The sequence below is a fragment of the Neodiprion fabricii genome, chromosome 3 (assembly GCF_021155785.1).
Source record: "Neodiprion fabricii isolate iyNeoFabr1 chromosome 3, iyNeoFabr1.1, whole genome shotgun sequence".
In the NCBI taxonomy this organism is placed as follows: Eukaryota; Metazoa; Arthropoda; class Insecta; order Hymenoptera; family Diprionidae; genus Neodiprion; species Neodiprion fabricii.
In genome coordinates this window covers 14,740,372-14,765,473 of record NC_060241.1, presented here as the reverse complement: position 1 = coordinate 14,765,473, position 25,102 = coordinate 14,740,372, and the positions used below count along the sequence as shown (strand labels likewise).

The 25,102-nt window shown below is 34.2% G+C and overlaps 2 protein-coding genes and 1 long non-coding RNA gene across 8 annotated transcripts; 1 reads left to right on the top strand and 2 right to left on the bottom strand.

The window, feature by feature from the left end:
• Nucleotides 1-254: 254 nt before the first annotated feature.
• Nucleotides 255-8,564, bottom strand: LOC124178373 (ras-related protein Rac1). The gene is made up of 3 exons (XM_046561650.1): nt 8,421-8,564; nt 7,246-7,633; nt 255-2,183 (listed from the first exon to the last, which is right to left on the bottom strand). The coding sequence occupies exons 1-3, from the start codon at nt 8,453-8,455 to the stop codon at nt 2,028-2,030; spliced, it is 579 nt and encodes a 192-aa protein (XP_046417606.1). The 5' UTR covers nt 8,456-8,564; the 3' UTR covers nt 255-2,027.
• A 227-nt stretch (nt 8,565-8,791) lies between these two features.
• On the top strand, nt 8,792-17,522 carry LOC124178361 (WD repeat-containing protein 13-like). 5 transcript variants are annotated; one of them, XM_046561633.1, is made up of 5 exons: nt 8,801-8,894; nt 10,791-10,895; nt 11,208-11,596; nt 13,183-13,478; nt 16,340-17,522. In XM_046561633.1, exons 1-5 carry the CDS (start codon nt 8,813-8,815, stop codon nt 16,587-16,589), a joined length of 1,122 nt encoding a protein of 373 aa, XP_046417589.1. In that variant the 5' UTR covers nt 8,801-8,812; the 3' UTR covers nt 16,590-17,522. The 5 variants fall into 5 exon arrangements, with proteins under 5 accessions (XP_046417585.1, XP_046417589.1, XP_046417586.1 ...); XM_046561629.1 differs by having other exon boundaries at nt 8,792-8,894; nt 10,791-11,596; XM_046561630.1 differs by lacking the exon at nt 8,801-8,894 and adding an exon at nt 8,911-9,306 and having other exon boundaries at nt 10,791-11,596.
• A 5,767-nt stretch (nt 17,523-23,289) lies between these two features.
• Nucleotides 23,290-24,422, bottom strand: LOC124178380. 2 transcript variants are annotated; one of them, XR_006869788.1, is made up of 3 exons: nt 24,077-24,422; nt 23,600-23,836; nt 23,290-23,520 (listed from the first exon to the last, which is right to left on the bottom strand). It is a non-coding gene; the product is annotated as an uncharacterized LOC124178380 (long non-coding RNA). The 2 variants fall into 2 exon arrangements; XR_006869787.1 differs by having other exon boundaries at nt 24,081-24,422.
• Between the last annotated feature and the right edge of the window lie 680 nt (nt 24,423-25,102).

Below are 25,102 nucleotides of genomic sequence, written 5' to 3'. Positions count from 1 at the left end.
TATCTCAAACTTGACTATGAATAATATTTACCTAATTTTAAATTGTACATTTACTAAAAATGTCTGTCTTTCGAGATTATTTTACTCAAATTCCGAACATTTTCACTCTAGCAACTCGGCTACTAAAGCTGTTGTCCTTGATGGCATATGTCTATGTATGTAATGTATGTCTACGCGTATGCAATACACATTTTCCATTGAAAGCTTAAAACCATTGAATTAAAGTAAGTGAGTATGGGAAGAAGAATAACATGTAATAAACACCCATTTAATAAAGCCAATTTAGTTACGGCAACGGTTTCTTCGAATTCTAATAACTCGTTCTTATCCTGTCGTAACCTTGCATGTAATTTACAACTGCTACACGATCATCTATTACAATTGGTACAAGATGTGATAGAGACCTGGGCATTTTGTTTACTATAAAAACAAGCAACGTGTATTTTAGATTCGTTTAGTAGCTAATACATTACGATAATAATAGGAATAAGTTTTCACGTCAGCAATTATATACAATTAGAATGTGATTTTATCTACATTCAATTTCACATTTTCTCTCTCTCTCTCTCTCTCCCTCCCTGCCCCTCTCTCGCACTCTCGCACTCTCTCTTTCTCTGACTTTCTCTACTTCCCTCCCTCGCATGCTCTCTTTCTACCTTTTTTTATTCTCTGACACCACTAAACACTTGTAATTTATTATTAACCTGAAATTGATTTGTTCTGTAATTATTACAAGCTGTTATTACAGTTAATTACAGAGTTCGCAATAAAACATTGTTTATTACAAAAAAAATTATTTGAATTCTTAATAATAGTCAATTTCAACCAAATTCAACACAAGTTTGTAACGTTAAGAATATCATAGTTTACTGTGAAACATACAGTCATATAATTTTCCAATCAAGACAAAGAGAATCGCACGTTTTAGCTTTTTGCACTTTACACGCGGCAAATAGTGTTAATTAATAGACAAACCTTTCGATGGAATATTATACCTGGATGAATTCAGAATTTTATCTACTGATTGCCAAGCGCTTTTTCACTCTTCGTAAAGTGCAGTACAAAAAATGTCCTTGCTACTGACTTTTGAGATGTGTCTGTATATTATGGTCTGTCAATACTTTTTCTTTGTCGTTAGTCAAAGCCTTTATCAATCATAAGCAAGTGTCGGCCCAAATTTTACTACAATAATGTTGAATGTACATGTGAACCTCAAAAAGAATCATAAAGTAGAAATTATTGGACTCACGCGAAATGATTTGATCATAAGCACAGAGGCTGGTAATGGGTGGGTAGTTAGAGGTGTGTTGGAGACAGCAATGGCATTTGTTTATCATTATGTAATGTTATTAAAATCGCGTATACGTAAAATCTATATATCTATAATTTTTGTGGTATGTATAATATAATAATAGTAGGGTTAATTTTTTTCATCATTTATATATAATTATTAATAATATACTCTAATATACTGTACACAATCAGTTTGGTTCCTTCTACATCCCTCTTGTCTCATAAGCCAAGCCACCATAATCCAAGCTGTTCTCACATCCTTAACTGTGTTCATCACGCATAGCTATAACGCTTTACTCATTTGATTTCTGTAATGGTTGTCCGCATATTATCAAAACTATTTCACAACATAATATAATGAATAAAGAGAAAATCTGAATACAAACTATGCCATAGAAAAACAACAAAGATCATCATTACCCTCTGAAAATGCTATTGTCTTTTACTAATGAATTGTGAAATTTAGTTGGCTATATCTTTTTATAACTTTCTATCCATAGGTATAGTACGTGTGTGTTTGGATAAAGCTACAATGTGCAGCTACACACCGCTTTGTGCATTTTGAACTTGTGCTAGCTGCAGTGGTGACTGCTACGTACGTCCAACATTTCTTGTTAGCATTGTCTGTTTGAAGATGGTCTGTACGCTGTGCGGAACAAACAGATGGAGAGAGGGATGGAAAAACAAAGTGGATATATAGGTATATATACTGCCATTGGTTGAAACAATTAATATTATAGCAGAAAACATCTGCGTCTTGGCTTGGGATGGATAGGTGGACAGAGAACGGCACGTATCGCTTCATCAAACACAGTCTTCAAGCCTTTCTGCGTCAGGGCTGAACACTCTAGGTACTTGACAGCTCCAATTTCCTTAGCCATTGCTAAACCCTGTTAAAATAAACAGTGATATGGGTAAATACAATATAATTTTTTATATTATGTACATATGTACTTTTTACTGTGATTATTCTTAACCCTAGAACGACAGACTGAGGAGGATATCCCCCCAGGCGGCCTTTAAACTACCCAGTTGGCAAGTGACATTGTTCTAAAACTAGAGTCAAGTCGGTAGCGCTTTCAATTTTTCACCCGTGGTGACAGCAAATAGATGTAAAGCTTGCGTGGAGTAAATATCCACCCCAGTCTGTCGTTTATAAAAGTTATGTTGCACTAATTTGATTTTTTGTTGCTAAAATACATGTATTCCACATTATTAAGCTATTTGAACATAAATAGTTATATATATCATTTACAGACAGGATTTTCATAGATTACGATCCATTGTATATTGGCAGAAGAGAAACAAAATAATCAATAAATTACCTTTTTTCATAATATATATTGTAGTTTGCAACTAGAAAAGTATACTTCGAAAACAATATATTATGGACCTTTCATTAAGTTTTTCCATATTTCAGATCTCCGAATTTTTTGATTTTCAGTCTCAAATAAGTATACTTTTTCAATAGAACGTAGCAACGAATTTTTTTTTTACGTCTTATGTATCCTCCCCAAAACCGCGTTTCAAATTTGACAATGGGTTGATTACAAAACACGATATGAATTTCTGATTGAAAAATTACGTTTTTACTAATATTCGGCACTTTTTTTTATTTAAATGAATTTTCCACCTATTAAACTTCAATGAAACTAACCTTGCTATGTGTCATCCTTTTCCTTATTAGGAAAGAAAAGATTCATCACTCACAAGTCTCATTATTCCTCTAGGAACGATTTTACAAACAAGAAGCGCTTGTGGTGGATATTCACCCCAGTCTATCGTTTAAAGGTACAAAAATGAACTGCAGTTCTAAGATTAAAAAAGCTATGCCAACCAAGCTTTCCATAATCTCAGATTGCCAAGCAACAAAACCTGACACAGTTGTCAGTGACATTCCGTAAATTCATATGAACAAACCTGTTAGTAAAATTTTAATCCTGTGATCCATTTGTGATAAGCGGATGCCGAGTTATTTGTGTATATTGTTTTGGATAAAAAATAAAGTTTACGTTGTTTCAATCTCTTACGCAGGGAAGAGTTTCCGCATTATCTCATTTGTACAGACCTAATTTCTGATCCGAAATAATATACAATTGAATCTGAGATCCTGTTATGGATAATAGATATACGTACAAATAACAGTTGACACTGGAATAGTACGGTATTTCGTCCACTTTGGACCAAAGGAATACTTTGAAGGAATTGGGATATCTCTGCGGAATTCATGGAAACATAGTCTTAATGCAGCAGCTAACTGATTTTCTAGCTCGTCTGTCAATATTTTTTCAATGCAAACACAATCCATACATGTCTGGATGGGGTGATCAAATAAAGTTTAACTATAATCCGATGCTTATATAAAGTAACACTAAAAACGCTGACCCGAATTAGCTGGATAGTCCGGATGCCTGAAAAAGTGGTAGCTATATAAAGAGTTTTTTGCAGTCTACGTAACTTGCTTTCGACAATTTGCTAGCACCGAAATTGACTTGCATTTTATGCAAACGTGCATATTTTGATCAAACAAATTCCACCTAATTTTCGCAATTCATTACTGAGCTTTCATTCATGCGTCACATTCCTAATGCAGGGAATTTTTTTCATACGTATAGAATGTTTTTCATTGGTAGATTGAAGCTCACACGCTGAAAATCCCTGTTGAGGCTGATACTACAGTTTTTCCTAGAGAATCATGAAAGGAAGATTATGGATGTCAAGATGTAGGAATACGAGAATATAGTGAAAATGCGAAAAATAGAATGATTAGCTCGGGAATTTAGAATTCGTTGAGAATTTTAGATTTCCTAAAAATCGAATTTTTGTTTGCTTTACAAAATCGCTTCTACTGAGAAGAAATTCAATTGTTAAGAATATTTGAATTTTCTGCAATAGCTACATAAAACATATGCCAATTAAACAGTACATTATGTAACAAGGAAATAAAATCGAGTAATCACCAGAGGAAATAAGCGGTTTTATTCCTGCACTTCCGACTTAACTGTGGCCACTTTATTGACTTGAAAAGTGGTTAGCCCATTAGCAAGAGAAGAGCACTACTTTTTTCTCACAAATGCGGGAATCGAGAACTTTTCACCCAGGAATGTAGGGAAAAAGGTATAAGTGGTAATCATACGTTAATTTTGATGATGCTGAAGCTAGCCACCGGTAACGAGCCGCTGATTCACAAAAATGTCATATGCATAGTGATATTCAGGGAAAAATCACTCAAATCAATGTTGTGATAACGTTTCTAATACTTATGTATTGATTTCAATAATTTGATCATGAAAAACAATATGTATACTAACTTTCAGTGAATTGATGATTTGCCATTGGCGGCTAGCTTTAGGTGCATCTACTTTTGTTCTGCTTTACACATCAATAAAGTAGCCATATAGAATTGAGTCGAGAATAAATATTTTTAATTCATTGTAGCAAGGAGACTCAAGTGGTAATAACATCTAATTAAAAGAAAAATCTGAAAATACAAGAACTCACACAAAATCCTACGAGAATTTTGTTTTCTTGTGAAGTTCCAGTTTTCAAAATTTACCTGAACACTAGTGAAATTCTATTTTTATACAAGAAAGTTTCCACCAATATGCTGTAGACAAAAATATTATCAAATAAGTTTGCTATGCTATTTGGAAAATTTTCTGGTATATCTGAATTTCGTAATATTAGTGTGAGCTCGCTACACACTATAAAGTGCAGCAAGTGAATAGCGTTACAAGTCTGTGTCAAATAATGCTGCGTGGATTAAGATCGTGTGCAATCTGGAGCAGTCTGAAGCATGAAGCATGTCAAAAAGTATCTTCTCATTTACACTTTATGACTTTGCAAGGTATTCCAGCCCGTGAATGAAAACTTTCTAATGACTTACAAAAAAAATATACCCAACAACATATAGATTTTTATCTTTATTCAAGATTGCAAATACCTGGATTAAAATTTTTTTCAAATAGACACTGCTAGTTTAAACGATTTGGTTTTAGCAAAGCAAGGTATCCTATGAGGTAGGGGTGAGTAGGGTAATGAGAGCCTGCGGATAATGAAAGCTGTGTCAAAATGCACTTTTCCAATGCTCGTATTTATGCAAACAGCCTTTGAGTATCTTCGTGAACATCCGACAAATATGTCCTCTCGCGGGCGCCCCTGAAGAATCCCGCGTTTAGTTGCACGATACAATTGTGTTTTTCGCTTCGTGCTTATAAAAAGTACAAAATTTCAACGTTCCGGCAAAGCATTAAAATGCATAATTACTATATTGTATTTACACCTGCTGTATCACCATATATATCTAATTTAAGGTGTCACTTTTGAAATTGCAATAAAAAACAGGATGATATAATTTTTTTATTTTCAATTCGATGTTATGCGGGTAATGGGAGCTATATGATATTGTTATCAAATATTTATTTTTACTTATTATCAGATCAATGACTATTTAGGCAAATGAGATTACAGCGTTTTGAAAGAGGATTAGACTTCTGTCAGACTTACTGAAATTAATGGCTCCCATTTGACATATAGAACACTAAATGGCTCCCATTTCCCAAAGTGTCGCGTAATGGGAGCGAATGACATATCTTAGGTCAAAAATCTTTTTAACCAAATATTCTCTTACTTAAAGATATTTCGCAAATTTTCCGGTAGCCAGATAAGTAAGGCTTAAATTCGTAATTAATCAACAAACAAATTATATAAATTATGAGTGTTACTATGACAATTTTTCCTCTAAACGCGTTATTGCATCAATGTTACATAATGTAGTTTGTCAAGATATTTCGATCAAGTAACTGATAGAAAATGAGGGTATTGGCACACTGTACTAAGTATGCAATTTGTGAAATAATATTTTTTTTTAATTTCTCTGAAATTTCTTAAAAATATACAAATTTTCAGACTTCTACCAGTTATTCAATTACTACAGAATTGCTTGATTTATAGGGGGAAATCCCCCAGTGCCGGACGCATAAGGTTATTCGTTAATAAAATCATAACCCATGTAAAAACATAATGGTTTTTATTGTTATGTTCATCTTTCGAGTATTTTGAATGATATGGTAACTTTGTGAATTGTTATTTAACGTTAAACTAAGTAAGAAATATTATTGTATTTAGTAGTAAAAACCAGTAAGTCAGAAAAGTGGTACCTAGTAGCGGACACCGATAGTACGAATGGAAAGCAATGATTAATAAATCTTGCAATGGTCACAAATATATTGGTCAGAGAACTTTGGAATATCTGAGCACACCTCATGCGCTAGTTCTTTAAAATTTCAGCACTTTATAATACTTTTTGGTACTGCAAATTTCAGTGCAGCTTCTCTAACTGTTTTATTTCCACCTAAGACTTTTTAAACTGCCTTTTTCATGTTTTCTTTGGGAAATTTTCACTTTTTAAGTATTTTTGATTGGTTACTCATGGTAAAATATCACTAAAACCAGTAGGAGCAAGTTTTGTATAAATAACAAAAATATGAGAAAAAAATGGATATCTGTATATGGAGTATCCGGTATTAGGGACCTGTAAAGCATGCCTGAATGATAAATTATGTGCTTGTTCACAATATATCAAGTTTCATTGAACATTGTTTGAAAGAATACATACCAAAAAATATCCCAGAGGAAAATCAAAACAACAGAACGACTAATTCTTCAAAATATACACATGTGAAAATTAGGTGTGACGCAAATTTATCCAGACTTAAACATGAACAAACTCTCAGCAATGCACGAATGCACGCTGCTGCTTGCGGTATACCCCTGTCGCTACGTTTATTGCATATGTTCGAATCACGCAAGAAAACTGTAGATACTGTTTTGACTTTGGAATATACTAAGTGTGTCCGGTACTAGGTGCTGTCCGGCGTTACGGGACTTCTCCATACCTTATTTGCAGACTTCGTCACTACCCTGTTGAATAAGAAAAAAGATCTGATATACCTGAGGGTAAGTGATTGGTGCCAGCTTTTTGTCCTTGAGTCGTTCGATGGTTTCCTTGTCTTCGCGTAAGTCAAGTTTGGTACCAACTAAGATGATTGGAGTGGTCGGGCAATGATGACGGACTTCAGGATACCATTTGGCTCTCACATTTTCAAAACTAGCAGGATTTACCAGCGAGAAGCATATCAAAAAGACATCGGTCTGTGGGTAGGAAAGTGGCCTGAGCCTATCGTAATCCTCTTGACCAGCCGTATCCCAAAGGCCCAGATTTATCGGTTTACCATCCACCATGACGTTTGCAGAATAGTTGTCGAATACCGTTGGGATATATTCACCAGGAAATGCATTTGTTGTGTAGCTAATCAGCAAGCACGTTTTACCCACGGCCCTGTTTGAAAATTGTAACATTCAGTACTGATTTTGAACAGGTGCTTCAATAATGGGAAATACTAAGTTTTCATTTGATTAATTTTAAACGTTTTTCATTGCAATTTGAATAGCGGACACAAAAGAGAAACAGTGATTAGTACTGCTAATGACAGTTAGTACTAGAGAGACAGTACTGTGTGGATATTTTCTAAATTTAACATGGTCCAATTGTGATTTCACTAGAATCATGTCCACTGATGAAAATTTTTAATGATTAATGAAAAGAATTGGGACCAAAACATGGTTTTGGATGTAGTAGGAGAACTACCTCTGAAGAGTTTGAAAAAATGTTAATGATGTCATACATTTTTATTGGGTTAGCTCTATTCGGGCACAGATTAAAGAGCATGATTTTTACCGTATATCGTATAACAGAGAGATTGGGAGGCATGTGGGTAAAGGAATCCGTTGAGATTCATATTGCAGAAGAAAGGGGAGGTGTGTGATCTAATTGCAAGGAAAAAGTAGCCCTCAGATTTCGTGCATTAACGTTCGATAGTTGAAAATCCCGATTTCTTTCTCTAGTCAACACAACTAGTTGAGTTGCAATTGTTTCACAGGAGATCAAAGGTCTGAACATTTTGAGGAACAGCCTTTACGATGACACGACGATGACCATTGACCACACACCAAGAAGATAGTGTCAGAAAAGCATCTCTTTTTATCCCCTAACTCGTTTTTGTTACGCATAGCAGGTCTCGACCAGAACGTGATTATAGTATTTGAAACCTGTAGGACCAACTCACCCGTCGCCGACCACAACACACTTGATCGCTTGCATTATCACGGATAATCTGTGGAATAAATCGCAAGAAACGAAGGAGAAATGTAACCGAGACTAGATCACTAGACCACACGTAAAGGGCGGGGAGACAGCCACGGGAGATACACTATGTACTGCCGGAGTATTTTGATAACTCTGCATCACAGTCATGTATATTAGTCGGATATATTTAATTATTTCTGAAAAGAATAGTAACGCAACAGTAAAAAAATTCTTCCAGCCATCGGTTAGGTATAATTCAAAGTTGATATCACGTCTAATCTCAACTTAAAGTAAATGCATTTATTCAAGCGATTAGTTGTGATTTTGACGGCCGTAGGTGACTGATAAACACTTAAGGATACAACTGACAAAATGGGCGCCATGTGGCGTCAGCAAGTGTTTGCGCTTGACGCGAAATACAATTCCTACCGAGCCTTAGATCAACCTAATCTCAGTACGTAGTCTAAACATTCTTGCATCGGTTAAACATAAGTACGTTCGGTAGAAATTTGTTGGGATAATATTCTCGAAGCATAACGGATAACTTTGACAGATGCCATTTGGGAGTTGTCAGTTCAATTTCGATTATTGTATCGATACGTTCACCAGTCGATTTTTTAATTCTACTTATGCCTGGTCTACTCGCGTATTTTGAATGAGAGTATTTATCCAATTATAGTTGGAGTCTGGTGCTGAGTGCCAATAAAATGCTAATACGCGTCCTCAAAATGCGTTGAAGTTTTACGTCTAGATGAGGCTAAGAGGAACCTCGGCATTTTGCCGCATGGTTAAATTTGTCATTATTTGACTATCTTGTCCTGAACTACCGATAAGGAAGAAATTAATATGTCGGAATAAGATGAGAAGTAATAACGCCACATAGCTACACTATCTTTGGAATACTAAATTAGGAATATTTTCATATTCTCTTATTATTTTAGCAGAAATTTTTTTTTATTTGCTGAAAAATACCTACATTTACTCAAAAATCATCTTGAATAATATGAAAAATGTTCTAAACCGGAATTTTTGCAAATTAGTTTTAAGAAAAGTCACTGACCGATCAAATACTGACAAAAATAATTCCAGAAATGAAGATTTCCCTCACAAATTTTAGTGTTTTTCGAGGGAACTCGGAGGTTGTAAAATTAGCATAAAAGGTTAGAGTAATTTCAAAAACTCAATCATTTTTCCAAAAAGTTCTAACTTCTGGTTATAAACCTTATTTTTTTCGCATGCAGAATATTTTCTATAATTCTTCCAAAATTCGCCAAATGGAAATTTTTTGAGTAAATCATATGATTTCAAAGTTTTTCAGAGAATACTTTTTCCAGAGTTGTATAATTTTTTACTATAAACGAGCTTATGCCAAATCGCAAATATCTTCACTAAGCGTTTCAAATCAAAACCTAGGAGCTTCTTCAATTGAGTATCAACCGCATTAATAATACTATTGACCAGGGACAAAGGAAGAAAGTATTAATTCCAAATGCTGGTAACAGAGTGACCTAAGCAAGTGGAATGGGCAAGTGTATCAAAGAACCTACATTTCCGAATATGAATATTTCTGGCTTATTGTTAGTCATTAGATTATATACATGCCCAGCATATAAGTTTATATTCTCTTTGAAAATCTATCCATCTATAATGAAAATGTTACTTAATTATGAAAGATAAAATTGTAATCATTTGCTACAACAAAAACTAGAACTTAAAGAAATTTTTAAACATATGTGTTTTTTGTTTTAAAACCCGGGATATATTCCTCGTCTTAACTATTAAGGCAAGAAAAAAAAAAAAAAAAAAAAAAACGAATGTTTTCAACATAAAAAAAAATACTTGAATTTATTCAATACTCAATTTGCTAAGACGATGGTGGTTGTCTGCAGGCAGATTACTTGACAATTCATAGATTATGCATCATTGTGAATTCACTGTATATTTATAGTGATTTTTGGGTATTATTTTTTTTGTTGCAGCTTCTAATACTATTCTTAATCACAAACTAATGAACCATTGTTAATAGTTGGAAATATGGAATTTTTTTTCAATAATACAAGAAACAAAGAAGAGTGTCAAAATTAACTTGACAACTTAATTTTCGACAATAGCTGAGAGTTGTTTTGCCTAACTGACTCAAGTTTAGTACTTATTCCTATAAATGTTGAGAAAATTCGTGGTTCCAAGATTGTGACCATATCTCTTACCAGTTCTGGAGTAACTCACTGGTTACATTTTAAGGCAATCTATCTATTCGCAGCCACCTGTTTCTGTTCTTATATTTAAAATGAAAGTTGAATTTTCAAGCTGCATTGACCTAATATTACTATAATTGCATTTTTCTTTATAGGAACCTTGTATATACGACGCCGCTGTCAATTGCTCAGAGAGAATTTTCCAAAGGAATCTGAAATCCACATGAACTACCTGAAAATCCGGTCTCAATTATTGCAACGTAGGTATGGAAATATTGCAGAACAGAGCTGTACAAGTGCAAGCAGTCGAAGTCGTTCAACAAGCATTCGCAGTTGTAGTATTTCACGATTGTCTGAGCAGGAGTTTAAAATGAATGCAAGTAACTCAGGCTTTCAGTCACCATTAATGAATGAGATGGGTAGAAAACAAACTGCCTTTCAGGCGAGAAGATCAATTGCTGAAAATTATGCCTTTGTTGGTGTCCATCACATATTTGATCAACATTCTGCTGCTGTGTCAATGTTGAAATTTGCTAATAATGATCGATCAAAGTTGTGCTGTGCTTCTTTAGATGGCATTATTTCAATCTGCGAAGTAACTGGTGTCACTGGAACTCCACCCAAAGTTGTTGCATTGCTAAAAGGTCATCAGAAAGGAGTTACAGCTATTGATTGGAGTGTCAGCAATGATTTGGTAGTCTCATGCTCACTCGATGCTTCTATTAGACTATGGAGTGTTCAATACACATCGTTGGATCCAGGGATATTTGAATCTGATCCCTTGAAGGCAACTTGTTTACGAGTTGTGAAGGATCAGCTTTGTGCCGCTATCTTGTGTTGCGCTTTCCTCCCAGCCAACAACAACTTAGTTATTACTGGCAATTCGCATGGATTACTACAAGTTCTAAATGTATCTACTGGAATTTATCCTCGGGAAGGCACTGCAAAAATTGGCGGAAAGGTTTCAATGTTAATTGTATTGTATTAATTCATAAAGCTTTAAGCTATTGGCAATATTTACACTATAACAATTTGACACGAACCATCTCAGCAATTTACGAATCTTATGATGGGTTCATAGAAGAAATCCCCTAGTTGGTTTAAAATTTGATATTTGAAATGTGTATCATATCCTCGTTGTAAACAAAGCTATTGATCACTCAAGTTTAAGTACTTTCTAAATTGTTTAGTTATCCACATTATTTGATGTGTTTTAAAGGGATTTGAAAATTTCAGAGATATACCTAAATTTCATTCTTACCTTTTTTTCATTTCATTTTACATTTTCATTTTCGTTGACTTTGATTTCAAATTTTTCATATAGTTTTCAAGTACTTTTTTGAATTTTTCTCCTGGAGGACAAACATTTTTCATTTGATTTTGAAACTACGAATTTTTGTCGCATTTGATATGATGACGGTTTCTTTTAAATCTGGTACAGAGTAAATTTTGTGAAACCACGAAATCAGCTTTGACTTTGTTGTTACTAATTGTAAGGTAAGCTATTCGCTGTGCTTTTTTGAGCCCTTAGTTTAAATAGTCAGTCTTTGTAAAACATATTTATGATAGTCGTTAACATTTGAAGAGAGAGTGATATTTTATAGTTTTTAAGAATATTTACCAACAACAAATTTTCTAGGTAATATTGAATTTTGTTTTTCTTTTTACATCGATATTGAAATACTTTTACAGTTTCAATTTTTAAAATGACTGCATTTTGTTGGTCGCTGAGTATTTTTTGAAAATTTTCTAAATTTGAAGATTCTCGACAAAAGTAAAATCATTACTTTATCCATAACATCTTTGGAATGGCAGCATAGATGAAAGTAAATCAAACGCAACATTTCTCATGCTTTAATTTCTTCGATTCAATGTAGTACCAATATTCAAATAGGTTCAATTTTTTTTATCTTGAAATAGTCAATAATCCTTTCATTTAAATTTTGATGTCAAAGACTTATTTAAGTTAAATTGACAATCTGATCAATGCTGTAAATATTTATTGATTGAACTGTTTTCTACAAACTTTCTCTAATTGTTTTCATTTCGTATTGTATCAATGCTTTTTATATTTTGGTATACAACTCTGAGAAATATTGTAAAGAATACCAGTTATGTTTTTAGCAAAATTAAAATTTTTCCGTGGACAGTGGAGATCCATCTAACTTCTGAACACTACAACACTTATTATATTATATTCTTTTGAGCCCACAGCCAGTTCTTCTATAGATTTTCAAAAAGCGATTTCTTCAAAAATATGCATCTAATCGAAATGCAATGGCATTCATCAAACTTTTGAAAATCACGAGGAAAAGTGAATATTAAATAATAATTCGATTTACAAAAAAATTACTAAAATGGAAAATAACAGATTAAAAGGCCTATAAAACAAAAATCGTCGATTTCGAAATATTCTTCAAAATGTTTCATTCACACGAGACGTTTAAACTTCTACAATTTCATAGGGAACTGAATGAATTTTTTCGAAGAACATGGCGTTGTAGAAAATCCAGCTCGAACTTGTTAGTTATCGTTGTGAATTTTCAGATTCTATCATTAGCGTGTGAAGAAAGCGGTGGAGGATCCTTGGTGTGGGCAGGAAACGATAGGGGAAGTGTAATATCTTGTCAGCTCGAGGTGGGCTCAGGTCGTTTAACGAAGCTTCGACGGATTGATGGAATTGGTGGAGGAATAACAAGTCTTTCTTGGCGATCCTGGCTGTCCAAAGAATCTCCTTGGCCTACTCTTTTATTGAATAGTGCCTGTAACAGTCTTTGCCTTTATCGAATAATTGATCATCACGGGACACTATCGCTTGTGAGAAAGTACCCTGTCAGACACAGGTAATCTGTAAATATATTTTCAATCCCTTCTTTCCTAAAAGTATTATATTTTTTCACTAGTCGGGATTTGGAATTTTCGAAAGTTAAAACACGTTTTCTGTTGATCTCAGTTTTCTTTATTTTTTAAGATCTGCTATGGTCGAATTCGACGCTGACATATATACCATATCTCGAATCTCCAAATATAAGAGTCCACATATCTCAAACGCGAAAAAGGCTTAATTAATAGCCCCATTGTATACGCAATTCTGAACAAAAACACTACAATTCATTTTTATTTGAGGAAGAAATAAAGAAATGGTAAAAATTCTACGAAATCGCGAAGCAAATTCAGGTGCAGTTCTCCTACAGCACCTTTTATGGATGAATACCATGGCAAACTTTTCGAGGACCCTATTTCCATTTAGTACTATATATTTAGTTCACCCTGACACCACAAACAGCAAAGTAATTTTTAAACATGTCTATGAAATTACTCACGTATTAAAATGTCACCAGTTAGGAATTTCTATAGGTCTCCTGATCCAATTCCCGCGATAGATATTGCTAAAGTCGTAGAAAGTTACAGGTGTGCCTTAAATAATTTCCGGCAAGTGCTGGCATTAAAATTATATTAAATTGTTGCATTATTACTCCGATTATTAAGAGTATTGTTTTACTATTTCAGAACATTATACAATCCCCATGAAGTCTCATGAAAGGGGTAACCATATAAAATCCGCCCACAGTGATTTTTAAAAATCCATATGGCTGATCGATTTCTAATTTAGGAAAAGAAAAATTTCTGAAAATTTTAGCTTTTAAACCAAAAGAGTTACGACTTATCGTTAATTTAAAAATCGTTTTCTTCAGTATTTATTTTGTTGTAACTATTCTACTCAATATTTTTTAACAAAAATATTTTTAATAAGAATTATCGATAAGATTCGTTGAAAAGTAATTATTTTGTAGGTTTTTAATACTTTTGTTGAAAAAAAAAAACAAGTTTTTTTTCGTTATATTTAAATATGCTTATTTCGGGTGTCACGCTGGCAAAAATATTTCTCTGAAAAACTCTATGAAATTTCTCTGCAATTCAAAACTTATGGGACACGTGCGAAGTTTTGCAGAGAAATTCGGCAGAGTTTTTCAGAAAATTATTTTTGAATATCTCTACTATTGACTGAGTTTCTTTGATAGACTCCACATATTTTTCTTGAACCTCACACTACGAAAATTTTCTACGATTTTCTACATCATTTGGAACACTTTCGTAGTTTTGTCGTAGCATTTCTCGTAGATTATCGTAATTTTGTATAAATTATGTTAGTACTTTTGTCGTAGAACTTTCCATGGAATATCGTACTTTTGCGTAATTTATCATGGTTTTTTTTTTACTTTTCTGTAATCCTGTGGTCATTTTCGCAGATGATTGTATCTTTAGCTAATTTTTTTTTCATAAGACTCACCTAATTAAGACAAAATGAGTTCAATGTTTACGACAGGTTCTGTAAATCCCTCTACATCGTACTCAGAAGATGAAAAGTTCAGTCTTCGGATATAGACCGAAATTTTACTCGGTACTTAAGTTGTCTGCAATAGGTTTTTTTTTGTGAGAGTGATGCGACATCTAACGGATGGTTTGGATCCAAAATTGTAATCATTTTTCACAGAGAATTGTAGATTTTCATAATTTATCGTAGAAATTTGTACTTTGCTACGAAAAATACTATGAGAAATGTTTGCAGAGAAATGTAGACAAATTCTCTTAATTTCTCTCCATTTCTATGAATCTCTCTGTAAATCTCTGAAAATGTGTGTAGAGTTTTTCAGGAAAATTTTGCAGACTTTCTCAGAGAAATATTTTCGGGAGGGCAGTCACGAAAATTTTACCATGTAAGAAAGAGTAAGAAAAGAGTTTTTTGTGAAAAATTCGTGATTGACACCCGAAAGGAATATATAATGACAAAAATTTTTTCATTTTTTTTTTTAACAAAAGGGATGGTTAAAAACTTAGAAAATAATTACTTTTCAACATCTGTTATCGATAATTCTTACCAACACAATTTTTGTCAAAAAATATTCAGTTGAATAGTTAAAATAAAATAAATGGTGAAAATACGTTTTGTTTTTAATTAAGTCATAACTCTGGGTTTAAAAGTTGAAATTTTCAGAAATTTTTTTTTTTTTAATTACAAATCGATCAGCCATATGGAGTTTTCAAAATCACTGGGGGCAGATTTTATATGGTTGTCCAGCTATAACCAAATATCACCAACCCCTTATACTTTCACCAATTTCCAATCGCCAACCTAGACACACTATATTTTGTAACAAGATAAAATTCTGAAGAATACCGATTAGCTATTATATGTTTCTCAAGGAATATAACGAAAAGTTGGCTAGTAAATTAAAACAGTTGAGTATCAAATGTTGGTCTGGTTAGCATGCCATGTATCATGAGTATATTGTAGGGCACCAATCAATAATTCGTTATACAATTAGTTGTAATGTATCAGTATGATATTGGGCCACTGAGAATTATAAATCTTTAGATGAACTCGATCACCAAAGATGTGATCTAAATTTGTTGTTGATGTAGTAGAGGATTTGCCTTGCACACGTAGTTTATCTATTTGGTATCGGTTAAAATTCACCGATTTAAAATTATGAAGGTTACATGTAATTGTAAATTCTTAATACTAAGCGAATAACTTGAATAATCTCGTTACACTCGTTATTTGGCCACCACTTTGGTTACTAATCTTTTCATTTCTGGATTTTTGTAGATATCTTGTCGAAATTATTATCTGATTTTTTTTAACACAAAATGTTGAGAAATTAACAAATCAATAGATAAATGATGACAATGTTGTTCACAGGCAATACCTGGTCCGATCAACATTCTGTCCACAAATGGGGGCATGCTTAATAGCTACTGGGTCGGAGGACGGGGCTATCCATCTGATAGATTCTTCAAGGGAAGGCAGAGGAGCTCGAGTGAATCGTCTCCAAGGTCATGCTGCACCCACACTAGCTCTTTCTTTCAATTACGACGAATCCCTATTAGCAACTGCCGATCACCAAGGTCTTATAATTGTGTGGCGCAACCATCAACATCATCATCAGTAGTTATTCTAGTTTAGTCATGTAGTAATCATTGCTTCGGATTATCATGAACAGATTGTCAATATTCAAGATAAATATTTGCATTGTTGCGTAACATTCATTTGTACACTTCCAAAAGAATTGTCTGAAAACTATTTTTTTGACGGCATATTTTTCCTGTACTTGAAGAATATTCATATACAGAAAGAAATTGACTAGCAAAATAACTAATATTGCAGTGGGGCCGATTCAGACACATTCCATGTGGGAATAGAACAAGTTTCTGAGGTATTCCAATTTATAAGCACAGCTTTTAGGATCCAAGGTTCATTGAACAATTTGTATTTTTTTTTAAATCACTGAAAAATGCCCTATAACTTTGTTCTGTAATCCTGTATATATGTAATAAAACTTTACAACAGTAATTTCAAATATAACTAACAGTATGATCTAATATAAGGAACGTTAATTTACAAAAATTGAAAACACCCTCTCCAACTTAGCCCGACGAATTCCTTACGTAGTTTTACATACTTGAAACAAAATTATATTTCTGCCTAAAATTTATCTGTGTTACATCAGACTGATCCAAGTAACAATATGTTTATCCTTTTTTTTTTTTTTTTCTTTTACTTTCCGAATAATTTCTATGGGATTGTACTGATTTCATATCAGTTATCAATTTATTCATTTTCGAGTGAATAGGTGTGGTATTTCCATAGAATAGATGTGTCAGTGTCAAAGTATGTTATAAATAGGCTTATGAATTAATGGAGTGGCTAATATTTTAACTGTAATCTAGATTAAGCAGCTAGATGCGATTCACCTGAGCTGTAAATTAACCGGGTTTGTGGTGAAATGTTTTGTTTATGTTTGTACTTCTGAAAATCATTTTAACATCAGTAGATTGACTACATGTACGTACATTTTTAAAATAATAAAAAATTTTTTTTTTTTTTAATTTCCAATTTTGTAAAATTTATAAGTAATAAAACCTACAAAATTTAAATAACATTGTTCATTTCTTTCATTAAAAAAAAAAAACTTTTGGAAAGCAGTCGAATTCTCACCCGCTAGACCGTAAGGTCCCCTTAAAATCGATAGTACTTAAAATCTTCATGAAAAATTGTGTCAGTGAAATTATTGACGAACACGTATGCTGCCCTTATTTCTTGTGGTAAGGATTACCACGGCAGTACATTACTACGACATTACTTATGATATATTGAAAAATACGGCAACTCTTCAAATTGACCACAAGTACGGTAAAACACTTTTATAGAATGGTTGAACTAAAATTTCACTGGTAAACTTTCTCGTTAAAGAACGGTAATCACTCCTGATAAACCATGCAAAGGATGCATAATAATAAATGCGTGGGATACTTATACAGTAATTACTCAGCATAAGCAAATTATTATTATTATTACATTGAAATATATTTAAAAATTCTGATACGTTTTGTTTTTGGGAAATCTGCCGGGGGCGTGGCTTCTCCTTGCGGCAGAAGCAGTAACTATTCTAAAACGCATTTTTAAATCAGCTTTCGTGTTCTTATGTGAAAGCGTGTATTTATTTACAGTTATTAAACTCGAATTTTCAAAAAAAATTCAATAAAATATGAAAATTTCAATACAGGAAATTTGTGAGTTTGCAAATACTCAGCCTAGTCATAAAAATTTTATTGGTGGTGAAGATATACTTGATGCGGGACATCTAATGAAATGTGGCCTAAAGCAATCAGATACTAAGTGTGATAATGAGTATAAAATAATTGCATTCTGTCTCCAAACTTCTCGTTTAAAAGATCCACCGCATGAAATTGTGGGTACAATATCGCAACACTGGCTGCAATGAAAAATAAAATTTAATGTTTATTGTTTTTTATTTTTTCTGACAAATATTACACTACAAAAAATTTCATTTCATATTGATGATAAACAAATAATTATGAAATGAAATTCTATAGGTAATTAGTTACATGTTGGTATGAAGTCATTTTTGGTGAAATGTAATGAACACTTTTTTTGACTGTGTAACCTTATTCCCAATTTTCAATGCTTTTATCCAAGCTAATCGACGATCAATTACTTCATCTTCACCAAATTTATTTTTAATTACTACAAAACTAGAATTTGCCGAAGGTAAAGTGTAAAATCGAACTGTATTGTTCTTACTAGACTTGCTATTACACCCATATACGCAGCAGAAAGTTTTATTTTTATTTTCTCGTGGTGGAAACTCCATGATTAAATTTTTTGATCAAATATTGAAATTTAAGATGTTTTTAAGTAATAACTAAGCTTATAGATAATAATTGATTACTTAATATTTAAAAAAAAGTTTAACACTTTTAAACTACATTTCTCACATATTATATTTGGTATCAGCAGTTTAAGCTTGACCTGCATAGAGTAGTTTATATTTGATCCGTCAGGTAGCGTATCTGAGTGGATGATTTCCCATTATATAGAGTACAGGCCTGCTTCTTCTTTAGCTTACTACACTTCACCATCTCACAACTTTATATTATGATCAATTGACGCATTCGCATAATTGTGTAGTAATGTAGGCAGTATGCAATGACTTCTTCCGTATGGGCTATTCCGCGTCAACCGGATCAGTCATCTCTCAGATATTTTTTTAATTTGGTATGTGGATTGTGTGTGAGGAGTTAGATTTTTGTGCCAAAGCGCGAATCTCATAATGCAAAATTCGATTTTTTATTAACAATAACAAATTAGACTCCCATTTTTTTCAAAAATTCATAACTTTGGCAAAAAGTTAGATACAATATATATTTTTTTTCAAATTACGCGGAAAGCTCCATAGAATTTAAAAAAAAATACGAAATGGTAAAAAAAAGTATTTATCAATTGCTTATTTAACAATTAATTTTTCAAAGATTTTTAAAACAGTGACTGACACAATCAAAAAATTTTTTTAAAATTCTGACATGTTCCTTGAACTGTACTACAACCTGTGAATTAATTCCAGAGGGGTGTTTTTCTTCGTTTTTGAGTAAAAAATCATTAAGGGTGTCGATGCGCATGAAATTGCGGCGCGCCGAGTCTCTACGTAATGGCGGGCGACCGGTTGCCGTCCACTGCTACCCGCGGTGGCGTCGCAGCGTTATTTTAGAGTCATTTTCACGATGTAGGACATGATTGAAGAATCTGAAAAAAATACTGTACCTTCATAAGGCCTGCTCAAAGCGATAAGTGAAGTTTCAAGAATGTGTATTCACCGAGAAGCGATGTGTATTCATAGTCCCTCCTTATCTCAAGGATTAAGGACGCCTTGATGAAGGCTTCCTTGAACCTCAGAGGCGTCCTCGTTTCATAGTCACAACTTGGCTCTCACTTCCAGAAAGAAGACATATTTGGGGATATGTGATTGCTTATGGTGGTGAAACTGCTGATCGAAGCGCCACTAGGCTATATTTAAATCTAACTTAAACCGCTAGGCTCTCATTGTCAAGATGCGTTGGTTGATGAGAGTGTGTATAACCTTAAAGAAGTTAACCTGTAGACCAGCGGGTTGCCACTCAATGCTAGGGTATGGAGACCTTATTTGATCATTCCGAAAACTTTTAATACCAACTCAAATGACGTTAGAAATAAAATCCTCAAGTATTTGTAGATACTTTAAATTTTATACTAGATTTGGTGACAACCCTGTTTTCTAGTAGCGCACTCTACTGATAAATAAATCACTTTTGATTATGTCATTTTACAATAATGTCAGTCACAATCAATCACAATCTGAAAATGCCTCACATCTCACATGCACGGTACAGATTTTTGTTATGATTTTTTTAAGGTTATATAAAAATCACTAGTGTTTTGGTTTATTATTGTTATTATTTGAAGTGTTACCAGCCTTACCACTCGATTAAAATTAAAAATTTTTCGTTATTATTTTGGTATTGCTATCTTTCGGATGCTCAAATAAGAAAGTGGAGGGGGCAGAAAGTGGCAACCCGTTGCTGTAGACTGGCTGTGATCCGCGTCATATGGGTCATAAGTGCATAGACGCCAAGCGCAAGCGCAAGCGTCGGCTACGTGAAACGAAACAGCCAATCGCAGTGCCGAAGGTGTAATATCCGACCGGAACGTCCGTATGTTTTATCGACTATTATTACTGCATGTTACTTTTATCAACTAACCAAACTCGAAGTACGACAATCTTGTAACCATAAGAAATTAAAACAACTGTCTAAATATTTGGAATATCCCTAGATAGAAATAACTATGACATTCACTAACCAAAGCTTAAAAACCATGTTACGAGATCTTCGCACTACAAAGAGCTATAATATTATTATACGTTATTATATATCACTACCATATCAACACCATAATTAACTAACACGATTATATCCAATTATTATATAGCACTTGAGAATGCCATTGCTGCATTCGGAGCCGGGAGCTATACTATAAGCAACTTACGCTATACGATATAGCCTGGAGTATAGAAGACTGTAAAACCATAGATAAATGTATAACCAATGTAATGAAAAGATAGCACTGCTGCAATAATCCATAAAACCAGAGACTGCAAAACCTTCAAAACCGTGAATACTAATTATCCGGCATGAACTATACCTTCCTCCGTAACGCCTTATTGTAGGCAACACGCGCAACGTTTTGAAGGCAATGCAGATCTCCAATGGGGAGCCATACAGAGCTTCGTCTGGAGAACACATTAGGAAACTTACCGACGAAACGATTGAACGTAAATCAACTCGCAATAAACTTAAAGATGCATACGTGTCAACGCCCAATAACAGACAACCAACAAACATAAGAAAAACGTTCTAGAAGCTTCCAAGCCGATTTATATCAGTATAAGAATTAATAATTACAGAAGAGAATTATATACGAAAGCACACATGTAAACCTGCTCTAAAACTATGAATTATCAAATTGTTAAATACCCTAAATCTGTTAAGATAGTTATAACACAAACACCTAAGAATATTCGCAGCAGCGCGATTCTAACAATGTTAAGCAAATAGCAACTATGTCTCATAAACAATCGCTTTTGTACTCCAGGTGAATAACGACAGTAATCAATTATAAACATACGCAATTTTATATAGATAGACGCTATAAAACTAAAAAAACGAAAAGTAACCGATATGGCGATCTTAATATATAGACTTTGTAACGAACAGGATAGTAAGAATATTTAAGAAGTAAACTACCACTAGAATCCAGCGCATCGTGACCCCGAAAATGCACACGGCACGAACGTACACCACGAAACATGGGTCACCTCTAGCACACACGCACTGCGATTACCATATTATGAAATAGCTGCTAAAATCGGCCGGGGTCCTACCGCCCACAGTAGTGCGATTCTGTAACTCGTTATGAGAATAACGATTCGGAACGCTATCGTAACGATAACGAATTTCGCCGCGTGTAACGACAATCTCATAACGACGGTGCGATTCCGTAACTACGAATAGCGACACTTCGACGTTACAGAATGGGATAACGAATCGTCGTTATGGATACCGACAGGAAGTGACGTATTGTGACAAATCCTTAGTAAGTAACTAGAATTTTATCGAAACTCGCCTTAAAATAGCTGAAATTCGTGCCGCGGTGGCGCGCATGAAGGTTTAAATCGTTTAAATCGAGGCGCGCACAATCACTCAGTCACAGTCAGTGCAAATCCATCGTATAGTGAACATTGTAAATATAAATATCACCATTATTATTATATCTTAACACCGTTTAATACTTTTTCATAAATTTTAATACGAGTAAAAAAATTTATTTGCACTCATACTCTTAAAAGGAGCCCTTTGACCACGTGTCGTGAATCCCCATGCAGCGTTTACTGCTTCTACGTCTTCCTCACTATTCTTTTCGCATGGACCACCATTGGGTTCTTCACGTAGAACCAATATTCTGAAGAGTAAAATTATATAACTACTCCCATTTTTTACTAAAAATCATAACTGTAGCTGTAATATTTTTAATACTTCAAGAAGTCTTTGAGTTTGTTAATTTCATGGAGGCAAAGCTATTTAAAAACAATACCTCTTGAAAAAAAAATTGAGGTCTAGTTTAGAATAAAGATTTTTCGCGTTTTTATTTTTTGTTCGGGTTAAAAAAGGTGAATATTTTTTATAAAATAAAGTTATACTTTAAAAACACAATTGAATATTTCTTTATGTACAATCAATTGTAAACATTATAGTTGAAGGAATGTAAATTCGAAAAATTGGTGATTTTGAAAAATTAACGACGGAGCCAGGAATCGAACCTGGCGTCTAGAGTTGCTTGACCGGAGCCTTACTCCTATGAGCCTATGAGATTTTGATGAAATAATATCTGTGCATTGAAGATATTAAAGAAATGAAATAACATGGAATTTTGAAAAAGGTACGCCAAGGCGGTACGTCAGAGCGTAACACCGCCCTGACTCTGTTGTCGTTAATTTCTCTCATCACCTTTAAACATTATACTTGTTGGCAATTTAACCACAAACATCATTCCATATTCTGTATTCTATTCTTCGGCATCGCGGAAGTTGGGAAATCTTTCTCTCATAATTTGTTGTTGAATTCGTTGAGCTAAAGCGCGTGGTCCTCGTCTGTTGTATTCTTCATCTTGATCCATCGGATCAACATCATTCTCTACGGGATGAGCTATCGGTACTAGTTGTTCGTCATCTTCATTGTTTAATCGTAGTTGCACTCTCATGTTGTGCAGTACTGCACACGCATTAACAATTTTCGCTGCGAACGCTGGTTCGTACATCAAGACTCGCTGGTATGACAAGCATCTCCATACAGATTTAAAAACTCCAAAAAACCGCTCGACGACGCTTCTAGCCTTACATAGTTGTTGTGTATATTGATGTTGTCGCGTATCTTCAGAAAAATTGGCCAGAGGTGTTAACAGCCAAGGCTCCAATGGATATCCAGCATCACCTGATGGAAAATATATTGATTTAGAAAAAAGTAGACTAAATATAATATGCATATTATGTATATAAAACTCAAACTGAACCTATGCTGCTTTGCTGAACAGTGAAAAATATTTTCGCTTTGACTGCGCTTAAGGTGTTAACCAAGATTCATCACAGCTTCTTGAGGCAGGCGAAAAAGGCTGAGAAACTCTTCTCGTGGTAGCTGAAACGGATTCTGAGCATCTCTCAGTCGCCTTCTTTCCACACGACGTTCGAGTCGACGTAATCTTTCCTCAAGAACGAATACATCCCAAGCAAGGTATTCGATAGCCATGATCCTTTGAGATTGAAGATAATCAAAGAAACAGCGTAAATAATAGACTTAATAGTAGAAATGAATTATTAATGAAATTAATGAATAATTATATTTGTGGAAGCAACTTTGTGGGTTCTTTGGAGCAATACTACAATTTATAGGTTATGTTATTCTTTTTTAGAAAATAATAAAATCTATTCTACAATTTTTTCTGAAGTCAATCTGCATTGATAATTCCTAATTACTGGAAAATTCAACTTACTTACTGGTTATTTCAAACGGCGTAATTATTTTTTACTTTCGGAGCACTTTTCGAAGCACTTTCTCGGAGTCGAGAAAAATATGGGAAACGCACACCACTCCTCTAACTCGTGTGCAAAGTGTCGTTATAGCGTACCGAGGGGGTCTCTGAGCCTCGCTATCCGCTCGCACCGTAACGACATCATAACGACACTTTTCGTTACTAATAACGACAAAACTCGCTAAGAATAGTGTACAGAATCGCATTTGTCGTTATAATAGCGACGCGGTCGGTAGCATAACGAAACTTGTCGTTATGAGTCCATAACGACAGCATAACGAGTTACAGAATCGCGCTACAGGGGAGATGAAGCACGGTAGCCGAGAAGCCAAGGGGGGCTTGCTGCCCCAACACCAAAGCCCACGCAGAGTGGAAAATTACCTTGCAACGACCCTACCCCACACCACCACAGCAACACAGCGTTATACCACATGTAAAAATCTTGCAATATAGTAATAGCTAAAGAACTAAAAGCACAGGCGAACATGCGGCGAAGATGTCGTGCCCTCATTCTAATTCCTAGAAAAAGGGGGAAGGTGCGCAGAAGTTGACAAAAGTTAAAGAAGGGGATCGTTCTGCGCAACGATCAACACCTATAAAAACGGCGACCGATCATCGGATCGTCCTCTTGATTTCTACCACCAGATTCGTCATCTTGTTCCAGTACAGTCTCGCGGTAAAATCCTTTTACTTTTTGCATTTTAACTTTTCCTGCAACGTTACTCTGCCCAAAAATCCAGTGAGCTTTCAGCTCCATTTTGTCATATTAATTTAAGATCTTACACTAAGTAACCGCGTTGTTTGTGACTTGAAATATTGAACTTCAAATAATCAAAGTATCCAAATATATTAAAATCAGTCATTCCGTTAAATCCTCTCACCTACGCTGCAAGTCATCATATTCAGATTATTCTCAAAAGGTAAGCCGATTAATTAAATCTTTCATCCAACAATCACTCCTTCGTCGGTTCGTTCGATTAGAGCGAT

What these genes read in the sequence shown, in the direction of transcription:
- LOC124178373 (XM_046561650.1), bottom strand. Translation starts at nt 8,455, where the DNA reads ATGCAAGCGATCAAGTGTGTTGTGGTCGGCGACGG. An exon ending in TGTGTTGTGGTCGGCGACGG is followed by an intron (nt 7,634 to 8,420) that starts GTGAGTTGGTCC and finishes ATTTTCAAACAG; the next exon opens with GGCCGTGGGTAAAACGTGCT. An exon ending in CACCAATCACTTACCCTCAG is followed by an intron (nt 2,184 to 7,245) that starts GTATATCAGATC and finishes TTATTTTAACAG; the next exon opens with GGTTTAGCAATGGCTAAGGA.
- LOC124178361 (XM_046561629.1), top strand. Translation starts at nt 8,813, where the DNA reads ATGGGCGCCATGTGGCGTCAGCAAGTGTTTGCGCTTGACGCGAAATAC. An exon ending in CTGCAAAAATTGGCGGAAAG is followed by an intron (nt 11,597 to 13,182) that starts GTTTCAATGTTA and finishes GTGAATTTTCAG; the next exon opens with ATTCTATCATTAGCGTGTGA. An exon ending in AAGTACCCTGTCAGACACAG is followed by an intron (nt 13,479 to 16,339) that starts GTAATCTGTAAA and finishes TGTTGTTCACAG; the next exon opens with GCAATACCTGGTCCGATCAA.